General features: G+C 38.3%; 1 protein-coding gene across 1 annotated transcript in view; it reads left to right on the top strand.

Annotated features, from left to right (window-relative positions):
* LOC110737444 overlaps nt 1-11745 on the top strand; it is a 56985-nt gene extending 45240 nt beyond the window's left edge. Inside the window, exons 2-6 of the mRNA XM_021917806.1 lie at nt 8148-8161; nt 8822-9144; nt 9330-9947; nt 10065-10790; nt 10932-11745. Coding sequence (XP_021773498.1) covers nt 8148-8161; nt 8822-9144; nt 9330-9947; nt 10065-10790; nt 10932-11745 — 2495 coding nt within the window. The remainder of the gene's footprint in view (nt 1-8147; nt 8162-8821; nt 9145-9329; nt 9948-10064; nt 10791-10931) is intronic.
* Nucleotides 11746-18527: the final 6782 nt, after the last annotated feature.

Below are 18527 nucleotides of genomic sequence, written 5' to 3'. Positions count from 1 at the left end.
TATATCGTTGGCAAACCCTTTTTGAGCCCAATCTAACTACACTATTATTGGACCCTTATCATGGACCAAACTAAACTAGACTGGAAATTTTTCATAAATAGAGTACGAAAAGAAATATTTTCGAAAACAGAAAGAAATATTTTATTGAAAACGATCGATCACAAGACTTTTCACATTTTCACCTTGTTCGATAATAAATGACGTGAAAGATATTCATCACTGGGTTTGGTGTTTGGGGAGACACAATCAGGTGTCTACACTAATTGATTTGGACAAATCTTAGAAATGAGTTTCTAGGAATTGTCAAAGGTTTTATGGGGTTTTAGTAATCAAATATGCCAAAAGAAAATAAACACAATTTCCAAATGAATTAGTTAAAAGCAATACAATAATATAACCATAATAATAATTATAAATTGAAGAACAAAGAACAACGTAAAAGAAAGGCATTTATGAGTAAGAACAAAATAATATCTGGAAAAGATGACATAATATCAGAGATTTTGGTATAAAAGTGTACTAAATTGTATTAGATGATGTTTGAATGTGTGAATGAATTTGATTACAAAGAGTATCCTATTTATAATGACTTATAAATCTAATAAAGGTAATTATTGTAGAATCCTTGTTATTTTGGTAATGTTGACAATATTGATTGACATGTTCATCTTTTAAGAAATATTGACTTAGTTGATTGATATTTCTTTGATTCACTCCTTCAATCATGGGACATAACTGTGCTTGTTGCCCAAGCATTTATTACGCTTCTTTAAATGGTTCGAGTTTTGAAGGAAAGTTGCCTTTTACAAAAAGGTTCAGTAAGGCGGTTGACTAACTCAGAAAGGTGTAGTTGAGTGTGTACATATTGTGCGTACTCAGTAAGGACCACCGCACAAATAATATTTCGTCAAGCAAGTGCTTCATTTTCTGATTTAGCTTTATTTTATTGATTCCATAGTCTTCATAAAATCTTTAATTGATTGTTGACTCTGATTGACTCAATCAAGTCCTTGATTGATGAGCTGTAATTTTATTGAATATTCTTTTATATCTTTAACCATGCATCTTTCCATTTTCAGCTTGTTTCTTTATTATGTGGGATTGAAGTCAATTATTGTATTCTTTGATTAATCTTTTCCTATTTTGTAGCTTGCTTAGAATCTGCTCCCAACACTAATCAAGACTAGTATTTTAAAATCATGACTATAAGATAATTATGGATAACCTGTTCATATCCTATTAATCTTTTAACAAAGTAATCACAAAATTTAGCAATTAAATGTACAATACATATTTAACCGAGTTAGCATAATATAGTTTGGAGCAAATTGAATGATTGTTTGTGTCTTTACAATTAAAAATAATACATGTCGCTATACAAAATGAGTAAAGTTCCTTACAACGGAATTGTGCAATTTTGTATCTATCATCATTCCCGAACCCACCGTGATGTTTCGTAACCGCATGTGGGTAGCAATTTCATGGATTGTAAATGCTGTTTATTTTGCATAAATCAAATCATTGTTGATTGATTTTGGATTTGTCCCTAATTGTGATTTGTCTTGTCCTTTTTGATCCATTAAAAAAAAAATTGATTTCGAAATGATTTGTTGGTAGTTCCTTACTTTGTACCTTGCTCTATTTGATTCAATATCAATTCCATATTTGCCAACCGTTCCTAAGTAGATTCACACGTCCTAAGGTGGCTAACTTGCCTACAATAAATACCACACACGCAACACAAAGTGTATGCGTATCTAGTAAGTTCATTGCTAAATATAATCTTTAAATAATAAATGAGCCTCCCTGAACCCTTTAGATCTATTTTCTCGCATGCAAACCGAAGTACGAAACCCAAGTCATTCTTAGCATGCAAATTGAGGCATTTCTATAATGTTTATTATAATTTTCACCTCAAATTGGACCCTTAAGTAGCAAAGTGACTCCTTAATCTTAAAGAAACAATTTTCTCAACTCACAAATCAAGCCAACTTTTAAGCACACAAATCAAGGCATAATTTTATAACTATTCAACTTATAATATACACAAATATAATGCAATAATTTCAATAATATAATACAAGCATATGACTAGGTTTAAACAAAACATAATAAATACTTCATTCTATTTTAATTGCAACTTGGGGGAAATGCGTGTTGGTTTTTTAGAAGAGTCAAAACTTGGGAATGAAACGAGTTTTCCACAAACTTTTAAAACAACCAGCACATTTTCAAACAACCAGCGCGCATTCCCCCCCCCCCCCCCAACTTGGACTCATAAAATGCGCATTTCCCAAGTTGTTTTAAAACTTGCTTGTATTTTAAAACCCCAACGTGCATTTCCAAATTCTATTTAATTTTTTTAAAAAAAACCATCGCGCATTTTCCCCAATTTGAAAATTAATGTCATAGCTTTGCTGAAAATTTTAAAGAACACCCAAGTGTAGCAAGCATGGTACACCAGTAAATGTAAAGCATTAGTTGTACATTTTATTTTTAAATAAAATAAAGATTTTTCTTGCTTAATTATAGGAATTCTGCTATTCATTCCATAGTTATTACTTTTGAAATTAGATATATTCCACATCTATTCATTTTTGAGTTTTCAAAACAGAGAGAATAATTTTTAGAGAGAGAAATTCAAATTTTAGAGGGAGAAGTTGAAGGTTTACAACAAAAATGATGGAACAAGATGAATTTTGTCACGATTCCGATCGGCGATTTGCTAAGGATGATCACAATGAAGATTATTTTGATTATAATGGTGAATTTGTTGAATTTGAATCTAAAGAATAAGGTATTTTATGTTATATTTACATATTTAATTTAAATTAATGTTGCTTACATTATTTAAAAACAATATTGATATGAATTATGATGATCAATAGTTGTTTTGGAAATCTTTTTTTTTTTTTTTAATCATGACATTCAAGTTAGAAGATGAAGATGATGTTCTTTATTGCATTGTTTTATGTTCTTTGACAACGTGATTCAAAATCTATTGTAAAATTATTAATAATTTTAATTTGTCACTGAAATGAATGTCGATATGATTTGATTTATAATTTTATTTGATTAAATTTGTAATTATTTAGATTATGAGATTAATGTTATTAGTAAAAAAAAAGGGAAATTCTCATTGGTAACACTATAGTTTTTATTTTTCTCAATGGTAAATTGTAAAAATTCTTATTATCTTTGGTAAACTTTAATAAGTTATAATTTTTCAATGGTGAACTTAATGAAACAATGTAGTTAATTCTTAACCATGGTTAGCATATTTTTTAAATAAAAAACTTAAAATCCCTAAAATACCCCCCACTTAATTCACTTAAATAATCAAATTACTAAAATGCCCTCAATCATCAAGATCATCATCTTCATCCTCCCCTCTTTCTTCCTCCTCACCTTTCTCAATCACCACCTTCACTCATCGGAAGCCAGCCACCTCTCTCCCGCCGAAGCTGCCGCCACCCACGCTGGCATCGGCGCACACAGGCGCCCCTCCCTCACCGTGTGCTAGCTTCCCCCACCCTTGCCGCACCTCTCCTTCCCTCTAATAAACCACCACCGTACCTTGCCTCCCTAAACAACCCCTCAAATCCTTAATCAATCTCTCCATTTCAAACGATATCCACTGAATTTGTCTTTAAATCTCCCCAATTTGACCCTCTAAAAGCCTTTCATGCCGAAAAAACCCAAATTTGAATTCGATTGAAGCTTAAGGGCAACTAACCAGAAGCTTAACAACCTCGAATTTCTGTAACAATGGCAAACGACTAACTAGACTTCAAGAATTTGTAGGTTTTCAATTAATGGTGGGGAATCGCTGATGGGGGTGATGACAAACTGGGTGCAAATTAAAACTTCATTCGCCGGTTTAGGGTCGTGGTGGGGGAAGGGGAAGAGGGCGTCTTGGTGGGGGAAAAAGGGAGTCGGGGAATCGGGGGTGGGTCTTGGTGTCGGGCTAGGGTCGGCTGACAAATTGCCGGCAGTGTAAGGTGAGTCGACGACGCCGGCAGAGGAGGGGAGGAGAACAGGGTGGCTGGGCTGGTGGGGGAGGATTCTTTTTTTTTTAAAAAAAAATATTTAATTATTAGAAACTAACCATGGTTAGCTATTTTAATTAAAATAGTTATTCTCCTTGGTAACCAAAAATTCAAGTTTACCAAATATAATAACTTTTTTTCCAAGTTACCATAGAGAAATATAAGAAATTGGGTATTACGGAAGAGAATTTCCCAAAAATATATTATATTAATTGTACAATATTTCAATTGCACAATATTTCAATTAGGTCATGATGTACTTTTTATAACACTAGGTTAGTTCTCGTGTCATGCACGGTAATTTTCAATAACTATTATTAAGCTATCATTATAATTAGTTTTTATAAACAAAAAAAAAAATCTAAGAATATAGTTGACAAATTTTGATCAAAGTACTAAATTACAAAAGATATGTTAGGTATAACATGATGTAGGAAATAATCAAAATTATGTTAAGAAAGTTTTTTTTTTATAGGTATATAAAAATTTGTGTTAAAGATATGTCAAAAAATATAATATTTTTATTAGTTATATTGTATAACATTAGGGAACTATTTTTGTATAAAATTTGTTTCTTTAATATAATTTCAAAAATAATTAAAAACAAAAAAAAAAATTAAAAAAAAAAACCTAAGGACACACCAAGTGATGATGACACGTGCTCGTGTCATTGCTAGTGTGTCTTTTAATATATAGTTATTGATGTCATGTACATTGTATATATATGATTCCATGATCTTTCTTTTATAATATTATGTACATTTTATTGTACGATATATACTTCCATTGTTGATTTCATAATTTCATATTATCCTAACTTTCATAATGTTAAACTTTTATGTGCTTTAAGGCTTTTGTTCTTTGAATTAATTCCTTATGTTTTTGTAATATTAATGAAGAACATGATTATATTATGTAATGGACATTATGTACATTTACCAATCTTTATTCAAAGACAAAATTTAAATAACATTTCACAATAAACAATAAATGTTATGTGATGAAAAAAGTACATCTTGAAAGTTGAACATGATACGGATACAAAATTCAAAAAAATTTCACTGTAAGCAATGAATATGTGACTAACAGTAACATATAAAATAGTTTATTACAAATATATACTTCAAAATATTTATACATACATATGTAGACAGTAGACACCCATTTGTGTCTCCCCAAAACCAAACCCAGTGATGAGCACTTTTCACGTCGAATCATAATCGAATGAAGTGAAAGTGTGGAAAGTCTAGCGTTGCGGATAGTTTTAATTTCTTTTCTCTTCTCTCTGTTTTTGAAAACTTATTTTAAGAAAACAGCCAATCCAGTTTGGTTTGTCCATGATATGGGTCCAATAATAGTGTAGTTGGATGAGGCTTGACAAGGGCTTTCTAACGATATATTATAAGCCCAATTCCGATGAATATTGAGGAAGTTATGGTCAATTTACCAAACTGGGTCCGGTTTGAGCTTTATATACGGCTCAATGATCTTGGGGAGGGCCTAATATGTATTTATCATTCCTAATGCAATTAGGAATGGTTTTAGTCTTCTAGAATTTTCTAGAAGGTTCTTTTCATTCCTAATTCAATTAGCATTGATAAATTGACTTTTGACTTTTCAGAGTTTTAATTAGCATTTTCGAGGAAATTATATGATTTTATCCTCCAGTACGGCAAACTTATCAGATTTTTAAAAACGCGTTAAAACCAGGCTTGGCGCCTGACCCCAGGCTTTGGCGCCTGGAACCAGGCCTGGCGCCTGGCGCCAGTTAGCCAGGGTTTGCGCCAACTCTGTTTTTTGTGCGTCAGACTCTGTTTTGTTTATTCTATCTTTTGGCTGATTTTTCTCTATAAATAACATATTTAAAAACTTCGTTTTCATTCACCAACATTCACCAATTCTCACCGATAATCATCTACAATCAGTTTTAATTAACATTCTTTCATTCATCTCTTTCTTTCTTTCTCTAAACTTTGTTTCTTATACAAAATTCCGCATTCGCAAGATCTAGAAACACCTAGCCATATTCGAAGTTGCCTTCGCCCTAGACGGGAAAGGTTTAATTTCTGAGGGTCTGGTCCCAAATCTCTCTTTCAATTATTTAATTTAATTGTTTTGTTTTATTATTTTCCTTGAAGGTACTAACGTGTGTATTTTGTTATTTAAAAGAGGTATGAGGCATCAAAGTAAGTGCTTTAATGGTTTTAATTGATGTTATGATGTAGAAATCATGTTTACATTGTTATTATGATATTCCTAGTATCATGTCTAGGGTAATTTTAATATTAAATATGATTGTTACGATGCTTCCTATGTTCTTCCTAATATTTATGAATGTTAGTATCATGTTAGGGCTAAAGCTTTGATTTTTATTGTTTAGTGACATGCTAGGGTTTGTTATTAATCTTGTTAGTATCATGCCTAGGATCTTGCTATGTATATTATGCTTTAATATTAACAAGAACATGATTATAATTATAATTGTTATAATTTATGATTATTATTATTTTGATGATGATTATTTTATTATGATTATAATTTTGTTATCGCTATAATAATTATTATTATGATTAATATGGGTGTTATCATGATGATTATTCTTAATTATATTTGTGATGATTATAATTATTATTTTTTATTATTTATTATATTGCTTGATATTTATTTTTATTGCTTGATCACGCCTTTTATTCATGTTTAAAGGGAATTTATACTTGTAATCACGCTTAATAAGATATTTAATAATCTTGTTTAAGGTTAATGTGATTATAAATTCAAGTGATCGCCAATAATAGTTTATTTGTGCATTAAATTCAACCAACATAGATTAAACAGGTTTAGGGTTAATCTAATGATTGCATGTTAATCAGAAAGCGCACATGAATACGATCAGAATAAAGTAGAGGCCTATTATTAGGGCAGGTTCAATCTCTTTTAGGTTGGATTTGTACCTTCATCCCCGAACCCTTATTTGGTTCTAGACCTTATGGAGTTGACGATCTCTTGGATCGTTAAGGGGTGTAACCTTCATCCTATGAACGGTTTACAAGTTCCTAAAAAAACTTGTTGGCGACTCTTTTGCTCTATCTTCTTCCCTTTTGGACGTCACCGTACTTTAGTGTATGATCACAGTGGGGTTCAAGCTAGTGGGATTAAAGCTTGAAATTATTCCCTACAATATATATATATATATATATGTATATATGTATATATATATTGGTGCAAATGAAGGCCAAGCCCTTTATTCAAATAGAGCAACAAAATTATATTACAAACGGGGGAGTAATGATTCCTAACTCCTAAGTTATCCTCCCGAAGAAGTTCCTTTATTTCGATCTAAGGACTATCATAATAAATTACCCACTCCTTTTGGATAACACCTATATTTGCAAGCCTATCGGCCACCCTATTCCCCTCCCAGTAACAATGAAAAATACAAGAATTAAGCTCAAAAGACATAATGATATCACGACACTCTCTTAGTATAATCGCACTTTTTTCTCCTTGCAATTGTCCATTTTGTAAAGCTTCAATGCAGCAAGCCTTGGTATCCATTTGTACAACTAGCTTAGAGATGCCTTTGTCCACTGCCATACGAAGTCCCACTTCCAAAGCAAGCAGTTCAGCACGATAAGCAGAACATACACCAAAGTTGGCTGAGCAAAAATAAACATATGAACTAACATAACGTTAATTATTAATTATAAATTACAACAAATATAAAGTACATCATGTTTTCAGATAAAAAACAATATTAAATCATATAAAGAACAACACAAGTAATAATACACATGACAATACAATTTGAATTACAATTTTGAATTTTCAAAATGAAATCTTAAATTTTATTTAAGAGAAAATAATTTTAGGGAGTGATAATTATTTTAATGAGGAACTTTTTTTTTTTTTTTTTTTTTTTTTTTTTTTTTTTTTTTTTTTTTTGGAAAGAAAGGAAATGATTGGGATGAAAGTAAATATTTTTGAAATCTACTCATTAATTTTTGGATTAAAAAAATATTCAGTAGTTATCTTTACTATTTTTGAAAAATCCCCTCTGTAAAAAATGTGTTCTTTCATTTTGCCTTTTGTTCTTTGTAGGTGTACCAAGCATGGTACACTTGGATGTAGGAACCATGCATTGACAACGAGGCCTTCTATAGGGAGGTTTGTGATGTATGAGTTAATGCATAACAAGGGGCATGGGGGTCATTTCACAAAAATGCACTTTTGAATTTAGAGTAGTACCATTGGGTGATTAATTGAATCACTGAATGATCAAATAGTATCATTGAACACTCAGTGGTACCATGTATGTATGTAGTGCTACTATATATTCGTTCAGTGGTACTCACTATTCACTACGTGTAGAAATAATATCATGACGTAGTCATTGGTATTATCTAATCTTTCAATTAGACATTTAAAAGTGGCCCCACTTATCCATCTCTCTCTTCCTTTTCTCACGAGTGAGTCTGGACGCATAGCACCTATGGGCGAGTTATGTACATAGGAGGGTAAGAAGTAATTTCCGGTGATTTAATTTTTAAAACCAAAGGTCTAGTGGTACATTATAATGTACCATTATACATGTATAATCTACCACTAAAGTATAAATTTTCTGAATAATACTTTTTATGGACTATTACGTGTGTAGTGGTACTTTTTACTATCCTATAGGTTGAATATTTTCCCTCAAAATACTTACCACTTGTCACTTATTATGCATGTAGTGGTACATTTTTTCATTCACCTGTCACTTATTATACATGTAGTGGTACATTTTTCATCTTAATGAAATCTTAACTTTGAAGAATGAAAGGGACGAGTGGGTGGAGGGTCAAAAAGAAGTGGAAGATGTGGTTTTAACTGCGGTAAAGGAGTTGTTCAATCCTTCCCATACGGATAGCCACGGGGAAGATATTGACCTTCTGCTTAGACAGCTTGATATCCCTCAGATTTCTAGGGAGGATAAGAGGAGGCTAGACAAACCTTTCACCGAAGATGAGATTAAAAGGGCTATGTTTAAGATGCATAGCTCAAAGTCTCCAGGGCCAGATGGTTTTACTGCAACTTTTTCCAGTTGTACTGGGGAGAGGTAGGAGAGCTGGTAGTGGAGAGTGTGCATCAATTTCTGAGGATAGGGAATATGCTCAAAGAATGGAACCAATCCCTATTGGTTTTCATCCCTAAGGTTAAGGTTCTAGAAACCGCAAGTCAGTTTAGGCCGATTAGTTTATGCAATACGGTCTACAAATGCATCTCAAAGTGTCTGGTTAACAGGTTAAAGGATATTCTCCCGGGTCTAATCTCTGAGAACCAGTATGCCTTCATCCCGGGTAGGTACATGGAGGATAATATTCTATTGAGTCATGAGCTTATGCACTTGGTTAATTCGAGGAAAGGCTCGAATTTCACAGCAGTCAAAATTGATATGTCAAAGGCATATGATAGAGTGGATTGGCTCTTCCTTCTTAAGGTCCTACAGGCTTATGGGTTTTCTGGGCACTGGATAAAAATGATCTCGCAATGTGTTTCGACTGCTAGCTTTAAAGCAGTCATCAACAGGAAGACTTCGGAGCATTTTTCCCCCAATTGTGGCCTGAGGCAAGGGGACCCTCTTTCTCCATATCTCTTTATTTTCTGTATGGACATTCTATCAAGGATGCTTTCTCTGGCAGAGAACATCAACCAGTTCAAAGGATTGAGAGTCTCAAGGAGGTCCCCTTCTATATCACACTTGTTCTTCGCAGATGATGCCATGTTATTTTTCAAGGCAGATGAGGAGGCGTGCTCTTGTATTAACGATATTCTCCTGAGATTTGGTAAAGCTTTGGGGCAACAGTTAAACCTCCAAAAATCTTTTGTTAAGTTCTCTCCGGGTTTTGACAACAACAAGAGGTTAGTGTTGAAAAGTATTCTTTCGATGCCAGAGACGGATAATATGGGGACTCATCTAGGGGCCCCCATTGACATTTAGGGCAAGAAAAAGCTGGCTTTTCAATTCCTGGTTGACAGGGTTTCTGATAGGGTGATGTCTTGGGCCTCTCTTAATCTTTCACAGGCGGCTAAGTTAATACTTATCAATACAGTTCTGGTAAGTATATCAGCACATGTTATGAAGTGCCTTAAGCTTCCTCAAGGTATTGCCAACAAGATTGACTCCCTCATCACAAGGTTTTGGTGGTCCAATAAGGGGTGCAAAGGTCTGCACTGGGTGAGTAGAGACATCATTCAAACCCCGAAGAGTATGGGAGGTTTGGGGATTAGAGGGACTTCCACCCTTAATGACGCTCTCCTTTTCAAACAATCATACATGATGCACCTCAATCCCCAGCTCCTGATTTCTAGAGTACATGGGGGGTTACAAACTTGTGGTGTGTGCAGCATGGCTAGGCCTTATGAAAGGAAGGGGATTCCTTCCTTGGGAAGGTCAAGCCTCCAAAAAGTCTCTCGGGTTTTTAATGATGGGTTTGCTTGGAAAATTGGTAATGGTAAGGAGGTGAGAGCCATCAGTATGCCTTGGGTGGATGGTAAGGTCCCAATGGTGAATGCTAATCAGACTCTAGGAGCGGCCATAAGGTGGAAGGTTGAAGATTTCATCGACAAGGAGTCAGGGAGCTGGAATGCAGGGAAAGTCAGGAGTTGTTTTGATTGGGATAGTGCTAGAACTATCTTGGCAATGGAGCTTCCGCATAAAGGGGATGATGACTTCACTTATTGGAAGTTTCACCCATCTGGAAGGTACACATTAAAAACAGGTTACTACTACCTTTTGAAGGATGTGGGGCTTGGCAACTCTTCCTTATCTAGTAGGGATCAAGAGTTTGTTAAGATGATTTGGAGGATTGACATCTAGACAAAGTGTAAACTCTTTCTATGGAGGCTCTTCCATGATGGTATTGCTGCTAAGGCTAACTTAGCAAGAAGGGGTGTTCAAGTTGAGGAAACTTGTGATTTATGCGGTTCTGCGCAAGCAGATGGCCAGCACATCTTCCGTTATTGTTCTCTGGCTACGGACGTATGGGGGAACTCCCCACTCTCTATTAGCCATGATTCTACTGGTTCCAGCTCTCTGAGAAAATGGATCCAGCACTATATCTTGCTCTTTCATAGCGAGGACGGTAAGCATAGCACTCGTAACGCACTTTTCATAGCAACATTATGGGGCCTGTGGAAAGCAAGGAATGCGAGGTGCTTCAGGAATGCTAATGGGGATGCGAGCTTGGTTGGGGAATTCATAAACCAAGCAATGCAAGACCATGAGGGCTTCACTCATAAGGGGGGAAATGATAATCCTGACAGGGTGACAAGGAGCGAAGACCCTGTTTTTCCACCAGGGTTTAATCATGTGCAGATGGGTAGAGACCTCTCGGAGTATGACAGCTTTATGGTAGAGGTGGATGGCTCATGGGACAAGAAGACATTGAGGGCAGGGGTTGGTTGGGCGGTTGTTGGGAATGGGTCAACGACTATGCCCAATGAAGGGGGAAAATATGGAGCGACTTCATCAGTGGTACATTGTGAAGCATGGGCTTGTCTGGAAGCAATGAAATGGGCCAAAACTCAGGGGAAGCATGGTATCCTTCTGCTTTCTGATTCTATCTCCCTCCTTAACAACTTGCATGATAATCTTGGCAAGGATGTTTCGATTTCCTGGTTGGTTAAGGAAATTAGGGAAGTGGGGGCTACATTTTAAAGATGTGCAATCCTAAAGGTGCCACGAGAACAGGTCTCAAGGGCTAACGACATTGCTAGGATCTGTCGTCTTTCTTTGTCTTCTTTCTCTTAATTTTGCTTTTCCTTTGCTATTGTCAAAAAAAAAAATCTATAAGCGCTATGCGCCAAGACTTAACCTTTTCTCACCCCCATGTGCTTTTTAATATTTTAGTATTTGTTATGCATTTGCAACCATCATTAGTACTTCCTCCATTGACAACTTTTAGAAAATCAAAACTTGGGAAAATGTGGGCCGGTTCTATTTTAATATTTTATATGTTTTATTTTTTTAGGTTGAAATTAAATGAGACGAGTCACTAATAGGTTAGAACATATTTGGTTCAATTGAGTTCCATGTTAGAGTGTCACGGGTTAATTTGACATCAGGACGTACAAGTCATACGGGATTCAATATAATTCGATGAGTTAAATTCAGTTTGTTCCACATTTCAGATTGGGTCGATTTTTGGTTCATAGCTCACAAATTCTAACATATTTGATTCTTATAGGATCCAGTCAATAATAGGTTATTTCATGATTAGATTTAAAATTTGAGAGTGATATTTGTATAAAACAGTGAAAGTGAAGTGAAGTGTGCATATTGATGGTGCTTTCTTTTTTGAGAACTTTAATTGATTCTGTAGTTGATTAGCATGTGTGTTATTGTTAAATAAACATTATTTTATGTAAAAGTTCTTACACGGAACAACTGCGGAAGCTCCACGCACAAAAGATAATAAAATATCAAATCTTCCACCACTCTCATGCAATTAGGAGAAGAAATATTAAATAATTTTAGTATCATTGTATGAAAAATGTGAGTAAGTGATAATTTTTGTCAACCATATATTTACAATTATACTAGTGTATGAGATATATTTCCTTTAAAAAAATTAAAGTAATATATTAGTACTCCGTAAATGAGTTAATAACAAGTGATGGACCATCATTGAAAAAGTTAGAAAAGATAAACAAATGGACGAATAGTAGGGGACAAAAAAGGGGTTTGGTCTAGAAGAAGTGAAAAAATGTTGTTAAACTTAAGAGCCAAAGAACTCATGAAAAAGTAAAGAGAAAGTTGGGAGAAAAGAAAGCATATGAACTTTCACTATGATGAAGTTAATTGTTAGCACTCTCTAATTACCTTTACCCTAACATACTGCCATATTTACATTATTACATATATCCTCTCACATATTTTATCTTTTTTTTTATGATTTACATTATCTTACTAATTTTACAATTTTTTTCATTAAACTTTTGAAATAAATCGGGGTACAACAAATTAAATATTGTACATCGATTATAAAGTTAGTAAGATAAACATAAAATGATAAAAGGTACTTGATTAGGGGATTTTGCTCCCACCAATCGGAATGCGCCACGTGGACCAATCAGGTCCTGCCAAGTGTCCCCCAGTTGGAACAGTCAGGGCTTACCACGTGGCACGCGCTTATTCGTCCACCTTGGACCTGTTATGTCAAGACATGTGGCATACTCCATGCCTAATGGAGAAACCGGCCACCCAGGCCCAACTTCCGAGGGAAGCCCAACCGGCCCTAGGTTAACCTAAACCTAGGATGGGCACGTTTCCCAAGGTTATAAATACCTCCCTTAATCCTCATTAAGGGGGATTACAAAAAAGAGAACAGAAACATTACGGAAAAAACACATTAGTTACACACAGTAATAACCGGCTGATCTCGCTAACAAAGCAGATTACCTACATTAAACACTCTCACCTAGAGAGACCAAATCACTTTAATTTCCGCATTAATTACTCCTTAATCAGGTACTAACTTGACCGTTGGAGGCGGAGCTCACAGGAGTCTCCGTTATTTTGCAGGTACAGGCGTCCGGTTCCAGTCTCGGAATTGTAACTCTCCCGCAGGACATCAGAAAACCCCGAAACATTTGGCGCCGTCTGTGGGGAGAGTACTTCTGAGATGGCATCCAAGTCTGTACCGACTCCTGAAGAGAGGCGTCCCCTAGACGACCCTCAAGTACAGTCGGACCATGATACCGAAAGTGAATTTGAAGTTGAAGCTCATACAGCTTCAGACGGGACCCTAAGGGCCCGACGTACCCGTCATACCGAAAGGGGGGAACGGGAGCATCTTCAAACAGGAAGCGAGCCAGCAGGCGCACCGCCTGTTCGGCAACAGCCGACTGATGGGTTTGCTCCCATCACAAGGAACGAACTCATGACCTTCATGAGGGACTTCAAGGGAGAGATTCAAGAGTTGATCAACAAGAAGCCGCCTGCTTCAGTCAAGGAGCAGTCAGCCAAGAAACCCTCCACTTCACTGAAGAGGAAGCCAGTTCAAGGGCGAGAGGCGACTCCTCATCCTAAATCTAGGAAGCGGGAGCCACCTGCCCTTGATTTCACAAAAATTCCGTTATCCTACAGGAAATAGGAAACCTGTTCGTCATATTCAGGCGGACGGGTCGAAGCAAACATTCACAGATGCTCGGCTACTGCTAGAGCAGAAGAAGAGTGACCGATTGTCAGAGTCGGCCTCTACTTCAAACTTTCAAGACAGTTTGCGAAATGCCTCGATGAGGCATACTCAGTCGTACCATGAGAGTCAGTCAGGCGGCACCTCCCGTCAGTCCGGCTTTCATAGCGACCAGGCGGTACCAAACTTACCATTTGTGCCGCAACAACAGTATTTTTTGCAGCCACCTCCGTTTGGTGGACCTGCAGCAAAAAACGTCCAACCTATGGACTGGCAGCTACGGTTGCTTAGACTTGGTGAACAGCCGTCGGCCTTCTCCAAGGAAATTACTGAAGCCGCTCAGCCGGCCAAAGTGAAAAATGTACTAGTAGGCGCCTATGACGGCACTACTAACCCAGAAGACCATCTGATGGCATTCACCAACCTGATGTACCTTCAAGGATTGGATGATCCCACTTGGTGCAAGTGTTTCCCAGCGACTCTCAAAGGAATTGCACAGCAATGGTTCGGCAACCTGCCGACTGGTTGTGTAAATAGCTTCAGGACGCTTGCTTACTTATTTGCCTCCAACTTCGCCATGAACATCCCTGCGAAGAAAACGACCCTTGATTTGGGAACAATTTAGCAGGGTGAGAAGGAGGGGCTTCGTTCTTACATCAGGCGGTTTAACCTGATGAGAATACAGATTCAAGGGTTACCGGATGAGGTAGCTTATACTGACTTTTTCAGAGGTCTAAAAGACGGGTTTACCTTCAAATTTGATTTGGTTCGAAAAAGGGTGGCGACTCTTCAAGAGGCCTTGATTGAAGCAGAAGCCTATATACAGGCGACTGATCTTTGTACGATAAAACAGTCGGACGGGAAAAGGTTCGACAAAAGAGAAGGACGACAGAAACAGTCGTCAAACAAAGATGAGAAAAGAAAAGAGGTCTGGGCGGCTGATTCCTCTAAACAGCCGGCCCAGAAAAAGAAAAAAGAATTCAAACCATACTCCCCAAAGTATGCGTTTAACAAGGATAACCAGTTTATCCTAAAAGAAATCAAGGGACGGATCTCAATTGAGAAGCCGGTCCCCATGAAGGGTTCTGCAAACAACCGGAACCAAGATAAATTCTGTGCTTATCATGATGATGTTGGTCATCACACCAATGACTGCATCAGTCTCATGCGGTACCTAGACCGCCTGGCTGAGCAAGGTGATCTTGACACTTATGTCAAGAAATCTACGGGGAACACTTCCTCAAAAAAGCAGTCGGCCAAAAAGAATCAGCAGGCCGACAGCTCTGATACAGATGATGCAGTCGTCTACACCATTGCAGGCGGCTTCTCAGGAGGCGGCCCCACTATTAGGGGCAACAAAGACAATATCAGGCGGTTAGATGTAAATTCCGTTCACCAAGAACGGCCGTCCAAATATTCATTTCCTAAGATTGTCATCACTGAAGAAGATCTAGGAGGGGTAAGGGGGCCGCATGACGACCCTCTCGTTATTGAATGTAAAGTGGCCAACCAGAGAGTTGGCCGAATCCTCATAGATACTGGAAGCTCCTCAGATCTCATCAAGAGCAAATGTCTGTCGAAACTAAAATATCAGACTGATTGCATACATCCGGCCTCCCACCCTTTAGTAGGGTTTGGAGGAGGAGTCGTCCACCCACTGGGACGAGTAAATTTACCCATCCGCCTGGGCGAAAAAGGGGAAGGACTACACATGGTAGTCCGGTTCCTGGTAGTAGAGGAACTCTCGGCCTACAACATGATTCTGGGTCGACCTACCCTGAATAATTCCAAGGCTGTTATAATCCCATCTCTTATGTTGCTCAAGTTTGAGAGGGATAATGGAACAGTCGGCTCCCTAAGGGGAGATCAGAGGATGGCCCGAGAGTGCTATCTCTCGGATGTCAAGCCCACTGTTATGGCTACTGGGTCAAGCGGTGAAAAAGCAGACCTTGACAAGGAGAGTGCGCCTGTTCAAGAAGCAGGCGGCAAAAAGAGAAAGGCATCCCAGACAGGGGCCGCAAGAAAAGAAAGAAAATAGCAATCATTGGCAGAGGAGCGGCCGGATGAGTTCCGCCCTCAGCCGGCTGGTGAACATGCGGACCTGATCTTAGACGACTCACGTCCTGACCGAACAGTCAAAGTTGGGACGACTGCTCTGAGAAACCTTGGTGACAACTTTCACAAACTATTGAAAGAATACAAGGACATCTTTGCATTCGAAGTCCATGAAATTCCAGGCATTAGTCCTGATCTGGCGGTACATAAACTGGTCGTGGATCCAAAAAAGAAGCCGGTACGGCAAAAGAAGCGGAACCATGGCGAAGAAAGAAGTCAGGCGGCAGCCGCCGAAGTTAAAAAATTACTTGATGCAGGGTTCATTCGGCAATGTTACTTCCTAGACTGGGTTGCAAATGTGGTGCTTGTAAAAAAGTCGAATGGCACCTGGCGAATGTGTGTAGACTACACAGACTTAAACAAGGCGTGCCCCAAAGACAGTTACCCTCTGCCTAAAATTGATAACCTGGTCGACTCAACAGCCGGCCATGCTTTGATGAGCTTTATGGACGCCTACTCTGGTTTCCATCAAATTCTTTTATGGAAGAAAGATCAGGAGAAGACGGCCTTCGTCACTGATCAGGGGTTATACTGTTACACGGTCATGCCGTTTGGTCTTAAGAATGCCCCGGCTACCTTCCAACGAATGATAAACACTGTGTTCTTTGATCAGATTGGGAGAAACGTCGAGGCATACATTGATGATATGATTGTCAAGACTAAACTTCAGAAAGATCATCTGTCGGACCTCCGAGAAACTTTCGCCACACTCAGGCGGCACCATGTCATGCTCAATCCCAAGAAATGTGTATTTGGAGTTGAGTCTGGGAAATTTCTCGGATTCCTTATCAATCAGAGAGGAATAGAGGCGAACCCTGAGAAGGTGCAGGCGGTCATCGACATGCAGTCGCCTCGTATCGTCCGAGAGGTTCAGAAGTTAACAGGTTGTCTGGCGGCCTTGGGAAGATTTCTAAGCCGATCAGGCGACAAATGCCTATACTTTTTCCAGGCAATTAAGAAAAAGGCAAGGTTTGAATGGGGGCCGGATGCTGAGGCCGCCTTCCAGAAATTAAAAGTTCACTTGCATTCCTTGCCGAGGCTGGTCAGCCCTTTGCCCAAAGAGGTACTCTACATGTACCTGGCCGTCTCTGATCATGCGTTAAGCGCTGTTCTCCTTGCTGAAAGAGACGGCTGTCAGCTCCCGGTCTACTTTGTCAGTCACGTACTGAAAAATGCCGAGTTGAGGTATCCCTTAGTGGAGAAATTTGGTCTTGCACTCTTCATGGCTGTTACAAAATTGAAGCCCTACTTTTTGGCACATGCAGTCGTCGTGTATACAGACCAACCTATCAAGCGGCCACTTACCATCATGGAGTCGTCAGGCCGAATGATCAAATGGGCCATAGAAATACAGAGCCTCGAAGTTACATTCGAGCCTAGAAAAGCAGTGAAGGGGCAAGCCTTTGCTGATTTTATTGTAGAGATGACTCGTCCTCCTGACTCTCAAGTTCCATACCAAGTATGGAAGGTATATGTGGACGGAAGCTCTACTTCAAATGGTTGTGGAGCAGGCGTCATATGTCAGTCGCCAGAGGGCGACAGGTACGAGTATGCTCTACGCTTCAGTTTTCAGGCTTCAAACAATGAGGCAGAATATGAAGCTTTACTAGCCGGGATCCGCATGTGCAAGGCGGCAGGGGCAAGAAAAATAGACGCCTGTTCCGATTCACAATTGATAGTGAGTCAGTACAATGGCGAATACGAAGCAACCCATCCGGCCATGATCAAGTATTTACAGGCGGTCCGACAAGCAGTCGGCTCCCTTGAGGATTTCCATCTGATCCAAGTGCCGAGATCAGAAAACAACCAGGCGGATGCACTGTCAAAATTAGCATCATCCGCCTCCTCTGATACTCCTCGAACTGTTTTTTGGGAAGTAATGGAGAAGAGAAGCATCGAGGAAAACCCTATTGGAATCCTAGACAGAAGCTCAACCTGGATGGATTCAATCATGGCATATCTGACAAACGGTACACTGCCGGATGATACTCAACAGGCGGCAGCACTGAAAAAACGAGCCACCTGTTTTGAAATGATAAAGGGAGAACTTCACAAAAATGGGGTACCTTCAACCCTTCTTAAAGTGTGTTACTCCAGAAAAGGGACGAGAAATACTAGACGATCTTCACTCTGGTTACTGTGCTTCTCATATAGGTGGTAGGATGCTTGCTCAAAGGGCAAGGCGACA

This window comes from Chenopodium quinoa, unplaced genomic scaffold, assembly GCF_001683475.1.
Source record: "Chenopodium quinoa cultivar QQ74 unplaced genomic scaffold, ASM168347v1, whole genome shotgun sequence".
Lineage (NCBI taxonomy): Eukaryota > Viridiplantae > Streptophyta > Magnoliopsida > Caryophyllales > Amaranthaceae > Chenopodium > Chenopodium quinoa.
This window is presented reverse-complemented; position numbering and strand designations above follow the sequence as displayed.